The sequence below is a fragment of the Ceratotherium simum genome, chromosome 8 (genome assembly GCF_057802395.1).
Source record: "Ceratotherium simum simum isolate JZ-2026a chromosome 8, ASM5780239v1, whole genome shotgun sequence".
Lineage (NCBI taxonomy): Eukaryota > Metazoa > Chordata > Mammalia > Perissodactyla > Rhinocerotidae > Ceratotherium > Ceratotherium simum.
The window spans coordinates 2,349,538-2,376,393 of record NC_141907.1 but is presented as its reverse complement, the minus strand read 5'-3'; the positions used below and the strand labels follow the sequence as shown (position 1 = coordinate 2,376,393).

The window sequence follows — 26,856 nt, the reverse complement described above, 5'->3', positions numbered from 1 at the left end:
CTCTCCCTACAAGTACGGTGACAAGGCAGTCTCCATTCAGACAACCACCTCTGTCTCTAAAGGAACTGTTCCCAGGGCAGCAATCCACCCCTTGCTCAACAACTCCAGGTGGGGCCATGTCAGCCCACGGACGACTGGGTGGGGAGGATGAGGACAAGGGATGTGGACCTCGTGGAATTCAGGGAAAAGAGCACGGCTAGAAATGCCTGGTAGGGAACGGTTCGCATACAGCCGGTAGATGGCGGCACAGAGGTGAACAAATAAGCGGCCCAGGGAGCAGTGGAGACGAGCACCAGAGCCCAGGAAAGCCTGCATCGACAGGACGCTGTCCCTAAACCAAAGACACTGCTCACAGCAAACTCATCCCAACTATCAAATTAAATTAACTTTCCTTGACTGAATTCTAAGATGCAAAAAAATTAATTTTATTATTTAAGACATTTGATTATTATGCTATTTTGTTGGGACACAGTCCATAGTCCTCAGCAGAACTGTCAAAATGTCTAAGAATTTTAGAAACGGGCTCTTCTCATGCTTATGTGTGTAGCACTACCTATATTTGATCAACTTAACAAATAAAAACTACTTACTATAGACTAAAGAGAACTAAAATGAAAATCAAGTGTCTTGACATGAGTACAGCCATGTTTGGCCGCTCCATTGACCTACAGCCACCAGCACAAAAAGAAATATAAAAGCTGCTTTCTGCGTGGTGGGAACTGGCCCTTCTCCCATGGAGAAAGTTGCAATGTGTAAAAATTTCACGGCCCTTCGGGCGCCGCAGCCTGGGGCAGACTGGCCATCTGTGCTGGGCTGGGACAATAAGCAAGGTAAACAATGCACGTACACAACTACTGGGCTGGGACGATAGCTCAGTGCACGTACGCCACTGATAACCATTTGTGCATGGGAACACTAGATGCTTGCTCTGAAAAAGCTCTGTAACTGCTTACTCTGGAAATTATTGATGCTATCAATAACTGCTGGAGACTGAGACCTAGTGAGAGTTCCACCTGTGGAAGGGACGCCTTGCCCAGGACGTGTGATTCTTGCCCAGCCGTGTCGATTGACAGGACTCTCCCGGCAGTGGGGCGTGGATGTTGTGAGTAATTGATTTATTGTGAAGTAATTGATCTGATGTGTTCTGTTTTCCGTCAACCTGGTGTTTCTCTTTCCAGTTATTTGTGTCATTTCCCTTCAGTAAATCTGGTGTTTCCCTTTCCGATTAATCTGATGTTTTTCCCTCTTATTATATGACCTATTCAAATCTGCTGCTATCTCAGCCGATGTGGACGTTGCTATCTCAGCCGATGTGGATGTTTTCCCTTTCCAGTTGAGCTGGTGTTTTTTCCCTCTTATTATTTGACCTATTCGGATCTGTTTGTGGACTATCGCCTTTACTATCCTCTATATAATAAAATATACCTTCAGTCCATTTGTTTGGAGTGAAAAATTTCTTTTACGTCTCCAATCAAATCTCCAAACCTCTCGTAACACCAAGGTCCACCTCTGATCAGGCACATTTCTAATAGCGTGAGTGACCAGCCCCTAGGAATCGCCAGCAAGGGGCTCCCCAGCTGCCCTTGTGCCCAACTCCTATGTGGCCAGTGGGAGCCGTGCAGGAGCCCAAGGCTCAGGAGGAACAGGCTTTGCAACCCCAGGGCTCATGCCTTCTTACCTGTACACAATTCTTTCCCTCTGTAAGTCCTCCAAGCCACAGCACAGCTCTGCAGCATAGAACACAGCTCTCTGCTCTTCAAAGCCAGGGTTGCCCAGGTTGTAAATGTGAAACTTCAAGTCCCCTCCATTCATAATGGTTAGCACCAAGCACAAGGCATCTTTGGTTTCGTAAGTGTAGGATAAACTAACCTGAAGACAACAGCATCATAAAAAACAAAACACAAAAGCCTGCTCATTCACTGGCCATTTACTTAATTTGCTAACAATATTCAAATAATTCATGTCAGATTTATCATTAGAACACCCAAATACTGTTTGCTTCAGGGAAATACATACCATGCGTCCAGTGCTTCTCAGACCTCTACCTATTGGAGAGCTTACAGCTCTCCGTACTGAAAGGAGAGAACTTTCTATGTCTACGTGGGTAGGTGGCAAAACTTCACAAAGACACTTGGGATCAAGATCTCTCAAAGCTTTGCTCTAACCATTGAGCACCGATATCCATAGTTCCAGAACACCTACATTTAGCATACAAGTTAAACGCACCCCCCAGCAGTGCAAGAGAGGTCTTGCTGCTGCACATCCTTCCAACAGTTTATGTTGTCAATCAATGCTGGTGGGGTCTTATTGTGGTTTTAATTTGCATTTCTCTGTATATGCAAATATAGGGGACATTTCTCATACTTTTTCATATATTTATTATCCATTTGGAACCTCTTTTGTGAAATGCCTGTTCAAGTTTTTTGCCCACTTTTCTATTGGTTTATATGTCAGTTTACACACACACATACACACACACACACACACCCTGCTGGGATTTTGATTAGGACAGCATTTAATTAATTTAATCTATGCATCAATTTGGGGAGCACCGACATCTTCACAGCACTGAGTCTTTGAATCTATGGACATGGCATCCCTCCATTTATTTGGTCTTCTTTAATTTCTTGTAGTAGCATTTTATAGTTCTCAGTGTAGAACATGTAGCACATTTTCATTCAACTTTTGTCCAGATTTTGATGTTTCTTGATGCTATTATAAATGGTATAAACTAAAAATTTTCATTTTCTAATTGTTTGTGGCTGGTATCATATCTAATAACTTGGCTAAATTCTCAACCAGTTATCTAGAAAGTCTTGGACTGTCTATCCACACAATCATGTTGTGGGTCAGGGCGGGCAGTGGGGATGAGGAAGAGGAGATGAACAAGACATAGGTACAGGTCAGGACCCACTGATAGACCATAAGCAGGGAGGCAAAAACAGAATCAAGGATGAAGGAAAATATTTCTAGATTCCTTGGGAGAAGCAAAGAAAATAGAAATCAAGATATTTAAATAGAATAAACCATAACTACTATTTATGTCCCTTTCATAAAGCTAGATTGTGGATTTCTATGTCTCAAGGTAGTTACACAAATATGTTTAAAGCAACTCCAAGATGAGCCTATTTTATTAAAGACCTTCCTGGAATGCACGTAAGACTGACACATCATCCACATAAACTATGAAACTTAGATGACAGTTGTGAAGGCCACTGTTTTGGAACGTCTGTCTCCCAGCACAAAGCAGCTGACCTCATACTGAGAAATCAGTGACTTGGAGGAGGTAACTCTAACACTCCAAATAATTTCATAAGTCATCTTTCACTTTCTCCCTTAACAAGACCTTCATACTGCAGTAGATGCTACAGGAAACATGGAATCAGGTGGAGAGAAACTGGGTCTGGAGATGAAAACCACACTACTTAGTACGCAGCCTAGGGCCTGGAATGGGTCCTGAACTCATCCCAGACTCCCAGACATCAATCCTTACCTGAAGCAGTGAAGGTGGGATTTGAGGTTTGTATCATAATTGGGATATGCTAATTTAGGGCCGAGGAGTAAATTTGCTGGGTGTCAGAAAGAGGACAAAGAGGAAAACACACTGAGGCCCGCGTGAGGAGACAGGCTGGAAAAGGGTCTTCAAGCACATCAGTCAGAGGCCCCCGCCAGCCAGAGCCCTCGACTGGAGGCTGATGGCAAACTGAACAATAAGCTCTGGCTGCCCCCAGAGAGGACAGGGCACCCAGCCAGGGAACCCCACACGCGTAGGGGCGAAGAGAAACTGACAGATGGGGCAGCGTGGACAGCAACAGATTTGTAACAAACCACAAGTTTGAAGCAGGATTACCATGTTTTACGTTGAAGTTGAAGAGGAAAGAAGATGGCTGTTACTAAAACAAAACTGTTCCCTGCACCCATCTCTGTTAACAGCACAAGACAGTAAATAACCCCCACACTAAACTGCGCAACACACCGACTCCCAAACTCCCACGGCTGGAAGCCCGGTGAGCTCAGCAGCAGGTCTGCTGAGAAAGCGCCGCGAGCAGGCGACCCAACGAGGACTGAAAGAAGACACTTACTACAAACCTGCTGCGCACTTTTTCTAGGAGTCTTTTTTCATTTAGAGCCATAGCTTCACCTTTCCTCCTCTTTATTCTTTTTTTTTCTAGCTTTTTACACGCATACATTTTTCCTGTAGCTCGCACTTGACAGGCACAAACCTAGTTTAAAAAAAGAAAAACAAGTTTACGCATACGTGACATTTCTTCGGCTACAAAAAGAAAACTGTTTGCTCCATGACAATTCCTCTGGTAAGGACCAGCACAGACTCTTGACGGGCCAAGACCATTTCAGTCCCGGACACGTCAGAGCTTGAGTCAGCGCTTTTCTCTCCCCTCAGCTGCTTTGTCCAGGAGGGGAGTGGAGAAAACCAAGTGAGTACAGCATTGTGCTTTTTACCTAAGACAGCAGTGGACAAATGGAACGTGTTCATACGCGCTTATGTTGCCTCTGTTTAATTTAAATGCCTTTTACTTTTGTACAAGATCAAAAGTTTTTGAAACTAAATAGATTCTTGATTTTTTTTTAAAGTTCAAGAGTATAAGGAAATATATTTCATAGAACTCATAGACTATCATACCTTTATTATACTTAGTCAGTTCTTTTTTCTCTCTCTCTCTCTCTCTCTTTTTTTTTTTTTTTGCTGAGGAAGATTAGCCCTGAGCTAACATCTGTGCCAATCTTCCTCCACGTATATGTGGGTCACTGCCTCAGCACAGCTGATGAGTGATTTGGGTCCACGCCCTGGATCTGAACCACTGAACCCCAGCGGCCGAAGCAGAGCACACGGAACTTAACACTTAACTTAACACACTGCCATGGGGCCAGCCCCTACTCAGTCAGTTCTTAAAGGAATATTTATATATTACTTAACTTTACACTATGAAAATTTTCAAACATACAAAAGTGGAAAGAATAGTATAATGAGCCCCCAGGTACCAGTCCCCCAGCTTCTGGGCTATCATACACACACACACACACACACACATACACATTCCACAGACACCCTACACACACCTACTCCACACCACAGACACAGACACACACCACACACACACACATCCCATACACACCTACTCTGTAACCACAGACACACATGCACACACCATACATACACAGAGGATTACTTTAAAAGCAAATATAAGACATGATATAATTTTATCAATAAAATAATTTTGATGGTAAAATATAAAGTTCATTGTGGGAACTACTGAAAGTATTAATAAGGACAATGATAAAACTTATCTGATAACTATCATTAATATTTTGCTGCATAGACTTGTAAGTCTCCTTTGTACCTATATATGCAAGAATATACGCCTTGTTCCCCCCCCAACCCCTGGCTTTTAGGGAAATGTTGGGCTTATATTATAGAATAGATAATATTTTATAACCTCCTTTTTTTCATCTTACAGTGTGACTATTTTCTCATCATTAAACGTTCTCCCAATATATGACTACTCCACAATTTATTTAATCATTTTGCTACTATTCAGTTTTGGCCCATAAATCTTTGCATATCTCTTTCATTAACTTAAGATACATTCTTTTAGGTGGAACTGCCAAGTCAAAGGAAGGGGAAGGAGAAGAGGCAAGGGCGTCAGGCATGGCATTCTCAGCTGGATACAAACACTCCTTCGCTCCTCACGACCACCCAGTGAAGCAGGGTTATCATCCCCCTCCCAAGGATGAGATCAAGATGGTGAACCCAAGATCACACAGCTGGAAGGGAGGGAATAGGAACTTGACCTCAGTTCTGCCCCACTCCTAAGTTTATGCTCCTTCCACTACACTGCCTCCTTCCACATGCTGCCTCTAGAACCACACAAGCAGAGATGCCTGCCCAACTTCCTTTCTGCTGCACTTGCCTCGGGACCCTACAAATCTATTTTGGAGGACTTAAAGCATAAATGAAAGCATTATTGTTGACAAAATAAGACCAAAATACTTTCCCTTTCAAATCTACTAGAAGAGGTGTTAGCATTTGGAAAAAGTAAAAGCACTATTGGAATTTGGATTTAAAGGGCACCGAGGCTGTCTGCATTAGGGTCACAGGACTCCTTCTGATAGGCATTCAGAATAGAAATGGATTATTCACTCCCCTCTGGGTGTTGATATAGTGTATAGCACATCCAGAACAAGTCTGTGAAAAACCACAACGGTTTATTCATCCATACAATCATTTATCTAGAAACATAAGTAAATGTGTTTAAAAGTAATCTACAGGGGGCCGGCGCCTTGGCCTAGTGGTTAAGTGCATGCACTCTGCTACTGGCGGCCCGGGTTCGGATCCCGGGCGCGCACCGACGCACCACTTCTCCGGCCATGCTGAGGCCGCGTCCCACATACAGCAACTAGCAGGATGTGGAACTACGACATACAACTATCTACTGGGGCTTTGGGGACAAAAAGGGGAAAAAAATAAAGGAGGAAGATTGGCCATAGATGTTAGCTCAGGGCTCATCTTCCTCACAAAAAAATAAATAAATAAATAAAATTAAAAGAAAAGAAAAGTAATCTACAAGGGCCGGCCCAGTGGCGCAAGAGGTTAAGTGCACGTGCTCAGCTGCGGCGGCCCGGGGTTTGCCGGTTCGGATCCTGGGCGCGCACCGACGCATCACTTGGCAGGCCATGCTGTGGCAGCGTCCCATATAAAGTGGAGGAAGATGGGCATGGATGTTAGCCAGGGCCAGTCTTCCTCAGCAATAAAAAAGAGGAGGATTGGCAGATGTTAGCACAGGGCTGATCTCCTCACAAAAAAAAAATAAAAATAAAAGTAATCTACAGTCCATCACCAAAAAGACAAAGAGATAACAAATGCTGGTGTGGGTGCGGAGAAGAGGGAACCCTTGTGCACTCCTGATAGGACTGTAAACTGGTGTAGCCACTATGGAAAACAGTATGAAGGATGCTCAAAGAATTAAAAATAGAACTGCCATATGATCCAGCAATTCCACTTCTGGGAATATATCCAAAGGAAACGAGAACATTAATTCAAAAAGATATCTGCACCCCCATGTTCATAGCAGCATTATTTGCAATAGCCAAGACACAGAAACAACCTAAGTGTCCATCAATGGATGAATGGGTAAAGAAGATGTGGTGTATATACAATGGAATGTTATTCAGCCATGAGAGAGAAGCAAATCCTGCCATTTGTGACAACATGGATGGACCTTGAGGGCATTATGCTAAGTGAAATAAGTCAGACCGAGAAAGACAAATACTATATGATCTCATTTGTATTTGAAATCCAAAAAAACCCAAAAAAACACACCACACCCATAGAAAAAGAGATCTGACTTGTGGTTACCAGAGGCAGAGGGTGGCAGGAGGGAGAAACGGGTGGAAGGGGACAAAAGGCACAAACTTCCAGTTACAAGATAAATAGGTGCTAGAGATGTAATGTACAACACGATGACTACAGCTAACACTGCTGTGTGATATACAGGAGAGTTAAGAGAGTAAATCCTAGGAGTTCTCATCACAAGGAGAAATGTTTTTCCTTTCTTTTCTTTTTGTTATATGTATATGAGAACAAGATGTTAGCTGAACCTATTACAGTAATCATTTCAAAATATATGTAAATCAAACCATCATACTGTATGCCTTACTTATAGAGTGATGTATGTCAATTATTTCTCAATAAAACTGGAAAAAAAGTAATCTATAAAATCATAAGTATACCAGGTCTTTTACAACAGTTAAAATTTGCTAATGTTCCTACTGAGTCCATTTTTAAAACTTATATGTGGCTGTAACTAGAACTTCATTCTTTTGTCAACACAAGACCCATGTGCTTGAAACTTCTTTGCCTCTGTTTTTTGACAAAATCTGAGTTTTGTACTGGAGATCACAAAAGGCAGAGAGCAAATAACTTTCCTGCTCTAGGAGGTGTTCAAACAGAGGATGGATTTCTTACAGAAATATCTATTATGAAGCAGTTACAACAAGAATTTGGTTGGATTATGCAAAGTATTCTAAAACGTCTCCAGAATTGTATCAGAGGTGCGACACTGCTAATTCTCCTGAAGTAACGGCTATGTGGACCATTTCTCACCATGTCAAACTCAGATGCATAACAGATCTCACTTGTAGTGTGCCACCTCTCAGGTCACCTTTCTAACTCACAGTAAGGGAATTCTGGTGGCCTTGGCCTTGGCTTTCACTGGAGTTTGAGAGCATGCATGATTTAAATCACATGCAGTGTAACCCACTTCCGACTAAGCACACAGTTTCAGTTCCCCTATGGCTCTCTGGGCTCTAGGGACTTACAAATGCTTGAATTAGATATGATCACTCCAGATAATCAATGAGGCAATTAACATCTCTTTAAATCACCTAAAGAGAACTGCATTTGATTCTCTGTCCACCTACCACAGTGGTCTCTATCTAGGACAGCCATCATATTTAAAGACCATCTCTTATGAATTTGTGGGTAGTTTCCTTAGGATTTTCCCAAATTTACACATTTTCTAGCACCTTTGATGTAGGTGTGAGGTACATATATGTCCAAACAGAGTTGAGTTAAATAAACATATTTAATAATACACTCTGTACTACACGAACTTTTAGGCTAGTCCTAAATTATGGAAATAGAGTAACAGAAATTCTACAATATAACAACAGAATACTCCTTTCAATCAGGACAAACTGACTGAGCTTGAACATAGAACAAGGGAAAACAACTTCTTTAAGAAATATGAAGTGAAAGGTAAAATCACAACACAGTGATTTTTTTTTTCTGGATCTCTGAATTTTTTTGAAAGCTTGTAGCAAAGTACCTTTGGCTCAAAGTTCAATCTTAACTCTCATGGTTGGCTAAAATTATTCACAAAATACACAGTAAGGAAATAAATGTATTGGTAAAGTTAATACATTACCTGAAGATCATGTCTTTCAATCACCTTGCTGTCTATTTTTCTAGAAGTACTGCTCATAACTGGGTCACATAGTACTTACCTCTCCAAATCCGCCTTTTCCTAGAACTCTGTAATATCTAAACGTGTTCTTTGTTACAGGTCGCCTAATTAATTAAGAAAAAAAAAGTTTCAGGTCTCATATTACATTGTTATTTTAAAACAGAAGAGCTACCTAGCTCTTGTCCTCGCCTTATTTATGGTACCACTTTGCTGAAGGGGCGTGCCCAGGGCAAAGGTGGCTGTGTGCTCAGGAACTGTGGCTCCCTCTAGTGGGACAGCTCTCAACTGCACGTAGAGAAACAAGCACTTGTTAACATTGAAGATTTATTGAAAACACTGAAGACAGATGCAGAACCGTCCAATTACCCTTACTAACTAAAGACAGGTCTGTAACTAGCCCACGTGATGAAATATTTATGTATTCTTAGGAATACCTCTTTGGTACTGTCGGAAAGCTGTTGAGGAAAATGACATATCCACAGCATGCTGTCCTTGATAAAAGAACCCCAAAGGAGACATTAGTACCCAACGTCTCAAAAGAAACATGTGAACTAGAACTGGAAATTTAATTAACCAATAATAATTGTAATAATAATAATAACAACAACAATAACAATAACAACAACAACACTAGTGGCAGCTAACACTTTTTGGGTACTTGATTTCGTACACCAAGCACTGTGCTAAGCATTTTGCACACATTTCTCAGGTGACCCTAGCAGTCTACTAGGGCTGATTCTATAATCACCTCTATTTTAAATAACAAGGATCTGAAGCTCAGAGAGGCTAAGTCACTAGCCTGAGGCCACACAGCTAGCATGAGGCTAAGCAGGGCTGAGACCCCAAAGACTCAACCACTGCACTGGATCGTATTTCTGTGAATCTAGGATGCTTTATTTTCTAACTACAGCACCAACAGGGCTAACAGACATTTTAGAAAGAGAGAACAGAGTCAACTGAATCAGAAGAAACTGTATAATACATATTAATAATTTCTGTACAAAAATACCATATACGACTCTAGATTTCCAATAGTATTTTGACAGATGAAAAAGTATACATCAATCAGTGTGCATTATGAGAAGTTACTACTTGTTTTCATTGAATTTTAAATTAGAACATACCTTTCCAGCCATTTCCACTGTAAAAATCGAGAAAAATATGAGCTTTCTTGATATTCTTCAAATGGTTCTCCACTTAAATAGTTTTGGACAATTCTAGAAAAATATTTTATGCAATTATACAATTTTGTTACAGTATAATATGAAAACAACGGTGTTTTAGTGCATGAATGAGCAGTGGATATGGGAAAGTCTATCATTATATACAATTCAAATTGAATTTTGCAATTACAGAATTCTACACTAGTTTCTAATGCTATCAGTGAAAACATAAAGGCAAGAATTCAAAAGGTATGAAATTGATTTACCCTCCCAAAGTCAGAGGTTCTTTTTATGTACATGGACTTCACAGAAATAATTACTTGATAAAACATAATTTACCAGTAGAAAGACAATAGTTTAAGATGTATTCAAGGTGTGCATGTTTATGCATAAGCTTCACGAGGGAATGTAAACATTTTGTAAATAAGATTAGATTAAATGTCTAAACGATCATAGTCATATGGTAGAGAATGTTAATATGCGACACAACATTTCTTTAACTTGAAAATAAAGCACCCAATAAATCATTTTATGCTACACATTTCTTGAAGAAATTTTATGCAATTAGCCATGCCTCTCAGGTTTTATTTATAATTTTATTACAGAAGTAATAAAATTCTTACTTGGGGAGTAGATGAGGGACAGAACATGGCCTGTCGTTTAAAATAGCTCATTAGTCAATAAATAACTACTGAGTAGACTACAAGCACCACGCTGGACGCTGGGGGAAAACGTCAACTTAGGCCTATCTTGAGGAACCTGGCAGCTCAGTCAAGGAGCTGGGTCAGACAGAGCACAAGTGGGAGGAGTGTGCCCGCGTCGCCGCAGCTAGGCCTGGCGCCTGCAGGACACCCACCCTGGGAAAGGAGACAGGACAGAGACTTTCTGAAGAAAGCGACATCTGAGCTGAAGTAGAAGTCACGCAGATGAAGAACAAAGGAAAGGGTCTCCCCAGCATGGCAAGAGTCCAAATGGGAAGCAGCATAGTTTGCATGAGGAACTGCTAGTAGGTAGGTAACTGAAGAGGCATTGGGAGTCATCCCAGGACTTTCACTGATTTTTAGAATTCTGAGCATGTCACTTGATTTGTTTCACTTTATTCTGTAAAAAGAGGTTATTCAGATCTTCTTGGATTGACTAACGTTATAGCACAGTGATTCCCAAAATGTGTTCTGAGGGTCCCTATGTGTTCCCAGACCCTTTCGGGGGGTGATGAATAATGAAACTATATTTATTTATTATTTTTTTTTTAAAGATTTTATTTATTTTATTTTTTCCCCCCAAAGCCCCAGTGGATAGTTGTATGTCGTAGCTGCACATCCTTCTAGTTGCTGTATGTGGGACTCGGCCTCAGGATGAACGGAGAAGCGGTGCCTCGATGCTCACCCGGGATCCGAACCCGGGCCACCAGCATCGCAGCGCGCGCACTTAACCACCAAGCCACAGGGCCGGCCCTGAAACTATATTTATAATAATATTAAGACATTATGTGCCTTTTGAAAACCTCATTCTCACAGAGAGGTTTTCCAGAGGCCACAAAACATTTGACAACATCTTGCTCTGACGGAGAGTGGAATGTGTGTATCTTCTGATTTTTTAAAAACATAACCCACGTAAACATAAGCCCTTTGGGTCCTCAATAATTTTTAAGAGCCTAACAGGGTCCTGAGATAAAGGTTTGAAATTGCTGCTACACAGGGCCGGCCCCGTGGCTTAGCAGTTAAGTGCGCGCGCTCCACTGCTGGCGGCCCGGGTTCAGATCCTGGGCACGCACTGACGCACCGCTTCTCCGGCCACGCTGAGGCCGCGTCCCACATACCGCAACTAGAAGGATGTGCAGCTATGACATACAACTATCTACTGGGGCTTTGGGGGAAAATAAATAAATAAATAAAATTATTAAAAAAAAAAAAAAAAAGAAATTGCTGCTACACAGAGCCTTAGAACTGAACACTGTTCCAGAAGCGACCTAGACCGACTCCTTGTTTCCTAGTGGAGTGAGAGGAGAGCCTGCTCCCTGACCCAAAAGGCACCTTTCCCTCATGAGCATGCGGTCAGCTGAGCTCCACACTTTTCTGAACCAGTTTAAGAATTCTGATACTGTCAGCTTAGTTAAATCATTTATATAAAGATATTTAAGTATTTCCATGAAAAGAACACCACAAATACCAACTTGTTTAATATATTTGTATATTTCACACTCTGTATAAATTGATAAGGTTAAGACTATAACCAACTTGCCAGTGCTTCTCAATTTCACTTCCCAATATTCCTCACTTCAAAAACAACAGACTCTGTTCCACTGCTCTAGTCTGGGAAACAAACCTACTGCACACATTTTTTTAAATTATGACATTTAAAACTGTGCATCAGTTCCACACCGGTGTTTTTACATTCATCTTGGTGATCCCCACTAACCATCACGTTGTGCTGACTCTCACTATAGCTTCATACGGAAACAACAGGGAGCATCAATTACGTTCATTATGGAAAAGGGAATCAGTTATGTTCATTCTGCAGCCTCAGGATTCTGGGACCCAAAATGGTTGTAATGATACAGAAACGAGACAGAGTAATAGAAAACACTAAAGCTCCTAGTTTCTACACTAGGAGTCTTACGTTAAAGTCTCCGATTAGCCAGTGCCTGGCACAGCTGAGGGCAAACGACAGACACTTAATGAATATGCAGGGAGTGAACAGTCGTTGGCCAAATGCAGTAATCGAAACACACAGACACCTGAGCACCAACACTCATTTAAAGATTAGCGACTTTTAAGTCCATATCTTATTTATGAACAGAGAAGGAGGCAGAATTTTTAATCAGTCTAATACTGTCATGTACATAGCCCACGTTTTTCAACAACAGAAGAGAATTTGAAAAGTCTGCTTAATCAGAGGGTTAAAAATGCAAACAAATTTAGTGAACAGACATATCAATGAAGAATCCTAAGGCTGAAATGGGGAAACATACAGTAACTGTAGAAAAATAAAAGACATTCTTAGAGATAAAAAGAGAAACTATTTTAAAAATTGCAATTATTAGTGAAGGTAAATGACATCAACTGCAAAACACCTGAATTCCAAACCACAGGGTAGACTAAACCCCGGGAACAAGCAGCAGCACAGAACAATCAACAAGTAAAGACCCTCGTTACTCATGAACCAGATCAGTCCTGCTAACCAGTGTGATGTTTTCCCACATAGCCTCACGAGCATGCTGAGATCTGTCTTCTTCACTCACAATGCGTACTTTCTCCTCAATTTAAGGATGAAGACTTCGGTATTCCCTGGCATATTTGTTTTTGGTTTTTGAAAAAGATATTAATGAGATGTGTGCTATAGATCGAATGTTTGTGTCTCCCCAAAAATCACATGTTGAAATCTAATCCCCACAGTGTAGGTGTTTGGAGGTGGGGTCTTTGGGAGGTGATTAGGTCACGAGGGTGGAGGCCCCAAGGGATTAGTGCCCTTATAAGAAGAGACCAGAGAACTCCCTCATTGTCTTTCCACCAAGTAAGGGCATAGAGAGAAGGTGGCCATCTGTAACCCAGAAGAGGGCCCTCACCAGAACCCAACTGTGCAGGCACCCTGATCTCGGGCTCCTAGCCTCCAGAACTAAGAGAAATAAATGTCTGCTGTTTATAAGCCACCCAGTGTGTGGGAGACTTTGCTATAGCTGCTTGAATGCATTAAGAAACTGTGCTTCTGGGAGTGTCACTGAAAAGGTCAATGAGAGACTGCCTGGCCTTGCCCAAGGTGAAGCTCGTCCTAGAGTACCTGGTCTGCTGTCTGTAAGTCTGTCACACAGAGGACTGTCTCCAGCCTGAGGCTGTCCCCTTCTCTGTCTCTGTGACGTCATTTGGCCAGGCTGTGAGTGAAGCCGTCAATCCTGCTTTTGTCTCTTATGTCTCTCCTACAGGCTGGACCAGACCGTCAGTCCAGGACATCCTCACTGAGGTTCTGTCCTGTCCCTCGTCATTCTCAGGAAACACAGACAGTGCAATGCTGCTGCATGCTGCATAAGGAGGAGCTGGCTGGCTGGAGGCGCAGCCGTGCAGAAACTACTAGCACCTCCCGTGAGGGGAAGGGTTGGGTCAGGCCTGGCTGCCGGCATACAGTCTCACAGAAAGGGAGACACGCACTCCTGCTCCACCGAGTTGCTAATCTGTACACCAGGGAACCACATGTTTACCTCAGAAGAAAGTTTATTCTTTTCTAATGCTAAATTACAAAGGAATGCTTTAGGCTGCACAAAGTGACTGACTAGAATAACCATTTTTCTTCAAGTTGCAAACACCCACCATGGTAGGTGAGAGAATGACTGAGTAAGGTCCCAGTGTCTGACAGACCCAAACCCACACTGTGGACATGGTCATCACACACAGTCAGGAAAAGCCAGCCACTTGGATCTAACAGGATTTAGTGCTCTGATTTGTATCTACGAGTTAACATAAAAATCAGAGACAGGAAAAATACCGTATCTAAAGTGACAACTTAGGAATTAATTTTCAGATTTTCCTAGTAAAAAAAACTGCATGCAAACCAGGTTTTACTGTCCTTCTTGGGGAATGCATCCACGTGAGGGTGCTGGCTGCTCTGTCATCAAGCAACATGCCTCCCATATGCAAGATGCAGAAGGAGGGTCACCCAGAGAAAAGGCCTCGAGCCCTGGAAGGCAGCAGAGAGGTCAAGGGCATGGACCCCACTCACTGGCTGAGGGACCTAGGCAAGTTACCAAACCTCTCTGGTCTCAGTTTCCACATGTGTAAAATAAGGATAATAATCACGCCTATCTCATAGGGTTACTATGAGGAGTAAATGCATTAATACTTCCAAAGCACTTATTATTGTTGTTATTATCACTATTACAAGTGTCTTAGTGTACATGCACAAGAAAGAGTTTAGGACATGTACGCACCCCGAAGAGGAAAGTGAAGAACAAAAACATAGACTGAAAGATTGGCCCCTCCCACTTTCTTAAATGTCTCAGATGAAGGGAAGAAGAATTTTAATTCTTACTATACTGTCCCAGAACTATAGAAATCAGAGAGCCAAGACCAGGCCTGTCCTGTTTGCCATACCAGAGAAGCAATCAAATACGGTCAACATCTTTTTGCAAAGGAAGTTCACAGCACAGACACTAGTATTCATTTGTGTGAATATCCAACAAGAATAAGTAAAAGATGACTTAAAATTACAAATCTTAGAGAAGACCTAGTCTAATTCATTGTCAGAGGAGGAGGCCGAAGGACAGAGAAGAGAGTTCTAGTCCAATGGCATATGCCTGGCTAGTAGAAAGATGAGATGAAAACCATTTATCTGTGGGGTGTTGAGCTGGTCATCTGAATTTCTCACTAAAGGGAATGAGCATCTAAACCACTGAGATCCTTAGAGTGCAGAACACCTACACCTCAAGAGGAAGCCAGGGGTGGATAAAGAGTCTTTTTTAAAAAAATGCAGCCACGTTATTCAAGTACACCTAGCCCTGCCACACTCCAGCTGCACAGGCCTGGGTGAGCTGTTCCCTGCCACACGAAATCCTGTCTGCATATTTGCTGACACATCCCAAGTGCCTAGGACAGTGCTTTACACATAATAGGCCCTCAATAAATTATTTGTTGACTGCATGAACGAATTCAACTCTCTGTGGTCTAGTGTCACACTTAAAACATCAAAATCAGACCACCTGTTTTAAAACCTCCTCAGGCATGAAAAAAACATAGGAAAGAGCTTTAAAAGTAATAGCACACGAAAATACAATTCCTGCTCTTGTTTCCTGACAGGGCCCTCTCTTCCAGTCTCTACGGCAGCTACTGCAAATGTTTCCGTTCTCCTGAAACCTCCCACTCCCAACCTCCGGTCTGCTCCCAGCACACAGCCTCTCTTCAGGACTGGGATGTGGCCTCTTTATCTTGCATCACTCTTTAATTCATACAGTGTGGCATCTGTCCCCTCCTTCTACCAAAACAGTTCTAGCTAAGGGCCCCAAGGATGGAGGAAGGAGACAGAAGCCAGACTTAGGAGACAGAGTGATGTGGATATGAAGAGTGGAGGTGGGTCTGCAGGCCGTCTTCACTCATCTCCCTCGTCTCTTCAATTCCCACTCTGCCCTCACTCCCTGGGCCTGGCCTCCACTCCCACAGCCTCAGTCACGTCTACACCTAGGCTATGACCCCCAAATCTAGTCTATCGTGCCTCTCAGGTGAACACTCCAGATTCAGCTGGATACCCCTCAGCTCTGCTTGATGACCAAAATGCACCTCACAGTCAACATGTACCCAGATAGACTGTAGAGCCTCCCCTTGCCCACCAGACTCCTAAATTCCTCTAAAATCCATTCATCTATCTCCATTATCACCGTCACGACCCTAGTCCAGGCTGCCATCATCAGGCTGAACAACTGCCACAGCCTCCAAGCTGGTCTCCTGGATCCAATCTTCCCTCCCTCAAACCATCCTCTAAATTGTGGCCAGAGCAATCTTTTAAAAACACAATGAATATGTCACTCTAATTGTTAGAGCAAAGGACAAACTTTACCTGGCTCCTTGGGTCTCAGATTCCTCTTCTGTGAAATGAGTGCTGACCTCCAGAAGGTCATTGTGAGGACTCATAAGTTAATTCATGGAAAGTGACAGAAACCGCACCTGATACGTATAACGATCAAGGAGTGGGAGCTGTGATCACCATGCTGCTGTCACCTCTCCCTGGCCCTCCTCAGACGAAGCAGCAGTAATCCTCAACTCCACCAGGCTCTCTCTCCCTGTGGGTCTTTGCACTCGCTCTACCTTCTGCCTGAGCTCTCTTCTCCCTCTTCCTCATCAGGTCAACTCTTGTTCAGCCTTTAGGCCTCAGCCTGCATGTAACAGTCTTTGTAAGACTCTTCTCATCTCCCCAGACTAGGTGAAGTCGTATTGAGTCCCCACAGCTCCCTGAATGTCCCCTCCCTGTCAAATTACTTGTGGTAGGCTGAATAGTGATGCAAAGACATCTAGGTCCTAATCCCTAGAACCTGTGAATGTTACCCTACGGGTAACAACAGGGGCTTTGCAGATGTGACTGAATTAAGATGGGAAGATTATCCCGGATTATCCAGGCAGGCCCTAAATGTGATCACAATCGTCCTTATAAAAGGGAGAGTGAGGGTGATTTGGACACATACAGAATAAGAAAAGACCACGTAAAGACAGAAGCAGAGAGAGACCTGAAGATGTTACACTGCTGGTTTTGAAGATGGAGGAAGGGACCATGAGCCAAGGAATGCGGCTCTAGAAGTGGGAAAAGGCAAAGAAATGGATTTTCCCCTAGAGCCTCAAAGGGAGTGTGGCCCTGCTGACACCTTGATTTCTGTCCAGTGAGATTACTTCCAGACTTCTGACCTCTAGAACTATAAGAGAATATGTGTGTGCAGTTTTAGGCCACTAAGTCTGTGCAATTTGTTACAGCAGATGTAGGAAACTAATACAGATTTCTGTCATTCCACTTGGTTACAAGCTCCCTAAGGGTAATGGACCAAGTCATTCTTGCTTATCTCTTTATTCCCAGAATGTAGATCACTGACAGGCACATAGCAGATGCTTAATAAATGTTTTCCAAAAGACTAACTAATACACCAAGGCTCTGGGATGTATATTTTCTTAAGGCGTGTAAGAAAGTAAACTCAAGTCAGCAGGGTTTATTTTGTTTTGTTCTCTGCTACAACCTCAACCCAAGAAGGAAACTATTATGGGTTGAAATGCATCCCCCAAAAAGATATGTTGAAGTCCTAACCCTGGCACCTGTTATTGTGACCTTACTTGGAAACAGGCTCATTGTAGCTATAATTAGTTAAGACGCAGTCATACTGGAGTGGGGTGGGCCCTAATTCAATATGACTGGTGTCCTTATAAGAAGAGAAAACACAGAGACAGAGACATACAGAGAAAAAGGCCATGCGATGACAGAGGCAGATTGAAATGCTGCAGCTATAAGCCAAGGAATGCCAGGGATTACTGGCAACCCCTAGAAGCTAGAAGAGGCAAGAAAGGATCCTCTCCTAGTTTTCAGAGACATGACCTGCTGACACTTTGACTTCAGACTTCCAGCTTCCAGAACTGTAAGACAATAAATTTCCGTGGTTTTAAGCCAATTAGTTTGTGGTACTTTATTCTGGCAGCCCTAGGAAACAACACAGGAGCTGACGTAGAGTCGGCAGTCAACAAATTTCTGTGGAATGAATGAAGAAGCGATACCCGAATGTCTGCACAAATACCCAAAAGACTACACGTCTCAGGCCAGATCACCTCAGAAACCACTCTTTCTTTTTGTGTACATGAAGAAGCTGAATTTAGCCAAAGTGCTCTGACTTAGAATTTTCCTGTCCATATCGCAAAGATCTGGAGAAAAGAAATTTTCCGCAAGTGCCTAGGTCTAAAAAAACATTTTATGGAATGTTTATGGGAATCTTTTCATTCTAGACACAAGCATTTTAGAAGACTAAGCAGAAAGGGCCAGGAGCCAGCAAAGCGATGCTAGCAGACTGGCTCTCCACGGTGTGACCCGTGTCAGTGTGTCATTCATGTATGTATAATTATTACTCTTCATTTACCTCTTTCTAATGAAACTGACCATGTTAATTGAGAAAGCACCCTGATAAGAACTTGTCTCCTGCAGAGAAACCTCCTATAAGCCCCCGTCTCAGGTTTAGCCATAGGTAATCTGTGCAGGGTTGGGCACAAACCACTTACCTAGTGCACTCCTCAAAGACTTCTTTGGAAGGATTCTCCCTCAGTCTCAATCTACATTCTTTCACAACACGTGGAGGTATTTCTGGTAAAGGGGCTTCTGACTTCTTAATACAGCACAAACCAAATGCATAACAATTAGTGATTTCATAATTTACCAATTGTAAACAGAACCTAATGCATATTATAAAACAATTACAACATAAAGTGTATGAAATAACAAGTCAAAGTGCTGCCTTGACCCTCCACCCCAGTCTCAGTTTCCAGAGTTCAGTGTGTCCTCTAGCTCTTCAGACGTTTTCCTGTGCACATTAAAACAGAGTGGAAAGCAGAGTCTCCAAAAGATACCTGTACACCCATGTTCACAGAAGCATTATTCACAATATCCAGAAGGTGGGGGCAACCCAAGTGTCCATCAGTGGATGAATGGATTACCAAAATGTGGTCCATCCACACGACAGAATACTATTCAGCCTTAAGAAAGAAGGAAATTCTGGCACCGGATACAACATGGATGAACCGTGAGAATATTATGCTGAGTGAGATAAACCTGTCACAAAAGGACAAATACTGTATGATTCCACTTATATGAAGTCCCTAGAGTAGTCAAATTTATAGAGACACAAAGTAGAATGGTGGCTGCCAGTTGCTGGGGGAGGAGGAAGTGAGGAGTTGTTGTTTAATGGGGACAGAGTTTCAGTTTTGTCAGATAAAAAAAGTTTAGGATATGGATGGTAGTGATGATTGCACATCAGTGTGAATATACTACTGAACTGGGTACTTAGAAATAGTTAAGATGGTAAATTTTATGTTTTTTTTTTTACCATAATTAGAAATGTAAACATACACACAAGGAAACCCTCAGAAATACACCCACTTTTTCCTCACACAAATGGGATAAAAATGTATGTATAGTTTTATAAGTATGTGCTGACACCTATAGAGCCACCATATTTTCTTTAATGACTGCATGGTTTTCCAGAGTATGGGTTTATCTGCCTCTCTTAAACATTCTAGTTGCCAGTTTTCTCCACTGTGAACACCACTGCCATGAACATATTCATACAATTGTGTTTTTATAGGATAGGTTCCTAGAAGTAGAATTACTTGCTTAAAGGATACACCTTTTAAACGCTGATTTTTTATTGCAAAACTGCCCTCCAAAAAGGCTCTACCACTTTCCGTTCTCACTCATGTGTCCCTACACGCCAGTTTCCCATTCTCCTAACCCTCATACAAAGGATTCTGGAAAAAGAAAACACATAACACAAGTACTATCCAGATTTATTGAAAAAAATACCCAGATCTTGTTCAACTGTACATTTAACTTGTCATTAGAAATGAGAAATGCATTCTAGACTGATTTCTTTCTTTTGTGTGTGTGTGTGTGTGAGGAAGATCAGCCCTGAGCTACCATCTGCCAATCCTCCTCTTCTTTTGCTGAGGAAGACTGGCCCTGGGCTAACATCCGTGCCCATCTTCCTCTACTTTATATGGGACGCCGCCACAGCATGGCTTGACAAGCAGTGCGTCGGTGTGCACCCGGGATCCAAACCAGCAAACCCCAGGCTGCCGCAGCAGAGAGTGCACACTTAACCGCTTGTGCCACCCGGCCGGCCTCCTGTAGACTGATTTCTGACTGTGGTATAGCTGAGTTACCACAGCAAAAGTGTGTTGTCTATAGATCAAAGCAGCTATTTCTTCAAAGAAGTTGAACTACTGATAGAAATATACAATGAGAAAACTCACATTTTTCAAAAAAAATCAATAATATTGTTATAATTAATAATAATTAATAGCTATCATTTAAATTATCTAATACAAATGAGGAATTTTCATATATATATTATGTCATTTAGCCTCACAAGAACCCTGATAGATGAGGCTTAAGAAGCTACAGAGTGTTCTGGTGCACCCACAGCAAAAAGGGGGAGAACCAAGATTGAACCATGCTCTCAGGACTCCCAAGCCCAGCTTCTTTCCATGTGGCAAGGCCATGATAAGGATAAGATGGGTCTATTCATTTTATTATTTCAGGAAAGAAGTTTGTTCATTCACTTACTCAACAAGTACCCATTGTTACAGGCATAGGAGACGACAGAAAACAAGATAAAGTTTTCACGGAAGACAAAGCCATTAAATTCCAAAAGTTTCTCAAAGATACATATTTTTAAGAAACAGCTCTCAATATTTCCCACAGTCTTACTTCCCCTCCAAAGGTCTCAATTTTCTGAAGCTAAATAGCAGGTTAATTCTATTACGATTATTTAATGATAACTCCAAATAGAGATTTTCAGTATCTTAGAAAATTTTTATATTAATAGAAATTTATTCCCACAGAAAAGAAGAGCAATGCTTCTAATCTTCCATGAGCAGAGAAGTAAGGTAGGCTAAGGGAAGCCAAATTGAGGCTCAGTACTACTGGCCTGATGTTAAACATGACGTAAGTGGAAAGAAGACTTCTTCTGGGGCTTTAAATTAAGAACAAGACTTATTTTCAGAATAGGTAGTTACCAGGGCAAATTTACCAAATGACTTAGTGCCTTGCGTTTTACCATTTTGGACATTGAAAACTCTGATAGGAAGGAGGGTGGGGAGGGAGAGATGGGTGGATTTTGCAGAAATATGATTATTTTTCTGTGTTAAAAATATACATATTTTACTATTTTTTAAAAATTGGGAGGTCTTTTTATTGTTGAATTGTAAGAGTTCTTTATATATTCTGGATACCATACCCTAACCAGATACTGGATTTCCAGATATTTTCTCCCATTCTATAGGTTGTCTTTTCACTTTCTTTATAGTGCTCTTTGAAGCACAAACTTTGTAATTCTGATGAAGTCCAATTTATCTATTTTTTCTTTTGTTGCTGTCCTTTTGATGTCATATCTAAGAAACCACTGTCTAAACCAAGGTCACAAAGATTTACACTTAAGAGTTTTACACCTAAGATTTATACCTTAGAGATTTCCTCTAAGAGTTTTATAGTTTTAGCTCTTACATTTAGGGGTTTGATCCATTTGAAGTTAATTTTTGTATATGGTGTGAGGTAGGGGTCCAACTTCATTCTTTTGCATGTGGATATCCAGTTGTCCCAGCATCATTTATTGAAAAGACTATTATTTTCCCCACTGAATTGTCCTGGCACTCTTTTGAAAGTCAACTGATTGTAAATGTATGAGTTTATTTCTGGAATCTCAATTCTATTCCATTGATCTGCATGTCTGTCCTTACACCAGTACCTTATGTCTTGATTACTGTGGCTTTGTACTAAGTTTTGAAATTGAGAAGTATAAGTCCTCCAACTTTCTTCTTCTTTTTCAAGATTGTTATGACTATTCTGGGTCCTTTGAGTATGCATATGAATTCTAAGATCAACTTGTTAATTTCTACAAAGAAGGGAGCTAGGATTTTGATATGGATTATACTGAGTCAATAAACAAATTTGGGGAGTACTGGCATCTTACCAATATTAAGTCTCCTAATCCATGAATATGGGACATCTTTCCATTTATTTAAGTTCTTCTTTAATTTCTTTCAATGATGTTTTGAAGTTTTCAGTGTATAAATCTTGCACTTCTTTTGTTATATTCACTCCTAACTATTTTATTCTTTTTGATGCTATTGTTAATGGAATTTCTTTCTTAATTTCATTTTTGGATTTTAATTGCTAGTGTATAGAAATGCAATTGAATTTTGTATAGCGATCTAGTATCCCACAACCTCGCTGAACTCATTTATTAGTTCTAGTAGTTTTTTTTTCCCCCTAATGTGTGTGTGGATACCTTAGGATTTTTTATATACAAGCGCTGTGGTCTGAATGTGTCCCCCCCAAATTCATATGTTGAAATCCTAACCCCCAAAGTGACAATATTAGGAGGTAGGGCCTTTGGAAGGTGCTTAGAACATGAGGATAGAGCCCTCATGACTGGGATTAGTACCCTTATAGAAGAGGCTCCAGAGAGAGCCCTAGCCTCTTCCACCATGTGAGGATACAGTGAGAAGGCACAGGCTTTGAACCAGGAAGAGGGCCAGAAGGCGACCATGTTGGCACCTTGATCTTGGACTTCCCAGACTCCAGAACTGTAAGCAATAAATTTCTGTTTATAAGCTACCTAGTCTGTGGTATTTTGTTATGGCATCCTGAACAGACTACGACAACAAGATCGTGTCATCTGCAAACAGAGTTTTACTTCTTCCTTTTCAATCTGGCTACCTTTTGTTTATTTTTAGTAACTAGTTGCCCTGCTAGAACTTACAGTACAATGTCAAATAAAGTGATGAGAGCAAACATCTTTGTCTTGTTCCTAACCTTAGGGGGAAAGCATCTGACCTTTCACATTTAAGTAAGATGTTAGTTGTGTTTCATATATGTCCTGTATCAGGTTGAGTAAGTTCCATATCATTCCTAACTTGTTGAGTGCTTTTATTACGAAGGAGTCTGGATTTTCTCAAAAGCTTCTTCTGCCTCTAGTATGATGATTACGGGGGGTTTTTTTGTCCTTTATTAATATGATGTATTATATCAATTGATTATTGGGTATTGAACAAACTTCACATTCCTGGGATAAATCCCACTTGGTTTTGGTCATAATTTTTTTTTAATTATAAATCAAACTTGGCTGAATTTTAAAATTTGGGAATCCTGAAAAGAAAACTAGAAAACTAAGAAAAACTAAGAATGACTGAGTGAAAGGATAAAGAAATGCAAGAATGAACACACACAGTCTTCCCTTATTTTTAGGTGCTTTCGGTATTCTAGATTGTTGAAATCTGAGTAGAGGAGTTCCCTTTTTGGTGTGCAAAAGAGAGATTTTTGTTGTTGTTGTTTTTAAAGAAAAGACAAGAAAAAGAAAAACTACAATGATGATGTGACCTATTGTTATTTTTTTTGAGTAAAGCATAAGGCTAGTTTCCCCACTTGATGGTAGGGAAAAAAAGAGCTTTCAAATTACAGCATCTTCAGGCAACCCATAAACATCTTTCACTATTACTGGGCCACAGATGGATGTCCCTTCTGCCCCTTCCTTCCTCTTCTACATTTGCCATATCCACTATGATTAATTTTTAAATTATGTCATTCTTCTTGACAATCTCCCTTGCTATGTGAGTATTTCTTCAGGAAAGAAGAACGAAAAAAGAGTTCATAAAAAAGATAAAAGAACTAGATAAATGAAACTTCTCTTCTACTCCTCCCAATTAGTGTCTTGGTGGTATCTACAAATATGTAGATACTGTAATAGCTGCATTTTAAAAGAACGATCCATAAGCCAAGGTACTGAGGCTGAAGGCTGCGGTAGACACAAGCTTTGGAGTCAAAAGCTGTTTGGGTCTGAATCACATCTCCGCCACCCACTGGCTGTGAGCACATCTTTGTGCCTGCTGGACAGTCCACTGGCCTTTCCCTCTGGCACCCTATTTTTGCACCACTGAGTTTCCCCTACTTAATGGTCCTATCATCTTCAGTTAGCTAGGCTCAAAATCTGAATATTTTAGACTCATTCTCACCACACTATTCTTCATCTCCAGTCTACATATGTTTGATTCCCAGCTCCAGTACTTACTAGCCATGTAACCTTCAGTAAGTCACTTAACCACTCTGATTTTCAGTCTTATCATATGAAAATAAACATAACAACTTACCTACCTCATAGGTTTGTTGTGAGTATTAAATAACTTATTACATGCACAAGGCTTAGACCAGTATTCACTAAATGTGAGCTCTCACTGTGGTCACTGTTCCTTCAACCCTACAACACACGGACCTGCCTGGAGTTTATGACTTCTAATGGCCTACAAAAAGGAAGTCACATGAAGGCAAGCAGGTTACAGCTCTAATTTCAGGGAATTACTAAACTGCAAGAACCTAGTGATTTCAAAAAGCATAAAAACTAATACCCGTTAAAGCTGTTAAGAGAAAAATGGTATTTTCAGTCCAAGAGAGGCAAATAAAACTCTCTGACTCTATATACTGTTTGAGGAAACATAGACACTTTTAAATTATTTGAATCAATTTTCTAAGAGATTTAATTGTTAATTTCCTCACTAAATCAAAAGAAAATGCAGAAGAGGAACATTTATAAGAAATTAAAGATTTTAACACACTTGTTATATCTTATCCAACTAAGCAAAAATGGCTATGCACTCTAATTATTTAAGAAAGTTATTTACAAATCTTTATATCTAGTAAAGAAAACACACCTCATTACTGAAGAATGTTTCTAAGACTAACAGTCCACAATCTCTTCGGTCCTCATCAGCAGCCACTTCATACTCTGTCTGATTGTAGGGATGAGAGAAAAGGAAAATGTTAGTTAAGCTTCTTCACTGACTTCATAATGTTTCAAATTCTCTGACTTATGGAACTGACTTGGTACCCTAAGCACCAGAGAACAGCTTTACTGATCAAGCATCTGCAGTTCTTCTTTGGGAAACTAATGGCTCATAGGGGCAAAAACAGTCAGTTCTGGGGCCGGCCCCATGGCTTAGTGGTTAAGTGCGCGCGCTCCGCTACTGGCGGCCCGGGTTCGGATCCCGGGCGCACACCGATGCATCGCTTGTCCAGCCATGCTGAGGCCACGTCCCACATACAGCAACTAGAAGTATGTGCAACTATGACATACAACTATCTACTGGGACTTTGGGGAGAAAAAGGGGGAAAAAAAGGAGGAGGATTGGCAATAGATGTTAGCTCAGGGCCAGTCTACCTCAGCAAAAAAAGAAAAAGGGGAGGATTGGCAGGGATGTTAGCTCAAGGCTGATCTTCCTCACACACACACAAAAAAAAAACTGTCAGTTCTGTTAAGGGGTTAATTAGTAGAGCAACATATTCCATAATGTTCTCTATGTCATATTATATTTTCAGCCATTAAATATGGCCAAATAAAATGGAACAAAATAAACAGCTTGGGCTGTTCTAGGCAACAGTATTTTAGAAATGGCCAAGAGGCACTTGGAAATCTGAATGCAGAGCTCCCAGAGAAGTCAGAGTTGGTGATACCAAAATAGGAGTCATCCACACAAGTGTCAGGTGAGAGGACATAAGAGTGGACAGTATCACACAGGCCAGAAAACAGAGAAAGGATCAAAAGCAGAACCTGACCAACAGCTAAACATCTAAAAAGGACAAGAAAGAAAAAAGAAATGGAAAAGAAAGATAAGAGAAAAAGAAAACCAGAGGCAAGATCACAAAAGCCTAGAGAAGAGAATTTCAAGGGGCTACTCAACAATGTCAGTAAACCTGGAGACTCAAGCACGAGGAGGCCTCCAGGAAGCCACTAGATTCTGCAAACAGGGGGCCTTAGAAGAGCAGTCAAGCTAAAACCAAATGGAGTTGAAGAGAGAAATGGGGAAATGAAGCCCAAAGGAAGCTGATCTACTGAACACATTAAAAAGTACTCAAAGATCAAGTCCCTGTGAGTAGGAACCCAACCTCATACTTCATTTTGCATTTTTCACAGGCCCAGCAAGGGCCCATGACCATCAGCCTGATGACCTGGTCAGAGCCAGCTTCATGTTCTGTGTTCAAGGGCACTGTACTCACCATGACTAGTAACTACCACACTACTTACTTAAAGAAACTTTAAACTTAAGTTCTAGGAGTTCTGGAAACTATATGGCATGCAATTAATGGAAAAGAAAGCATTGTGAGTCTGTGATGGTCTTATGATGTGCCAACTTGGCAAGCAACAATCTCCAGTTACTCAAACACTGATCTACTTGTTGCTGTGATGGTATTTGTGGATGTGACTAAAGTCTATATCAGTTGACTTTAAATAAGGGACATTACCCTTCATAATACGGGTGGACCTGATTCAATCAGTTGAAAGACTTTAAAAGCAGAGCCAAGGCTTCCTCAAAGAAGTTCTCCCTGAGGACAGCAGCTTTACCCCATTTCTGGAGAGTTCCATCCTGTCCATCCTGATTGTCTACCCTACAGATTTCAGACTTTCCTAGCCAGACCTCACAATCATGTGAGCCAATTCCTTG

General features: G+C 41.2%; 1 protein-coding gene across 5 annotated transcripts in view; it reads right to left on the bottom strand.

The window, feature by feature from the left end:
* Positions 1–26,856, bottom strand: part of GRK4 (G protein-coupled receptor kinase 4) — a 92,738-nt gene that overhangs the window by 26,110 nt on the left and 39,772 nt on the right. For all 5 annotated transcript variants that reach the window (XM_087434838.1, XM_087434836.1, XM_087434837.1 and 2 more), the window contains 6 exons: positions 25,069–25,146; positions 18,871–18,974; positions 10,109–10,201; positions 9,025–9,088; positions 4,083–4,223; positions 1,679–1,869 (listed from right to left, as the gene is read on the bottom strand). In XM_087434838.1, coding sequence (XP_087290964.1) covers positions 1,679–1,869; positions 4,083–4,223; positions 9,025–9,088; positions 10,109–10,201; positions 18,871–18,974; positions 25,069–25,146 — 671 coding nt within the window. The remainder of the gene's footprint in view (positions 1–1,678; positions 1,870–4,082; positions 4,224–9,024; positions 9,089–10,108; positions 10,202–18,870; positions 18,975–25,068; positions 25,147–26,856) is intronic.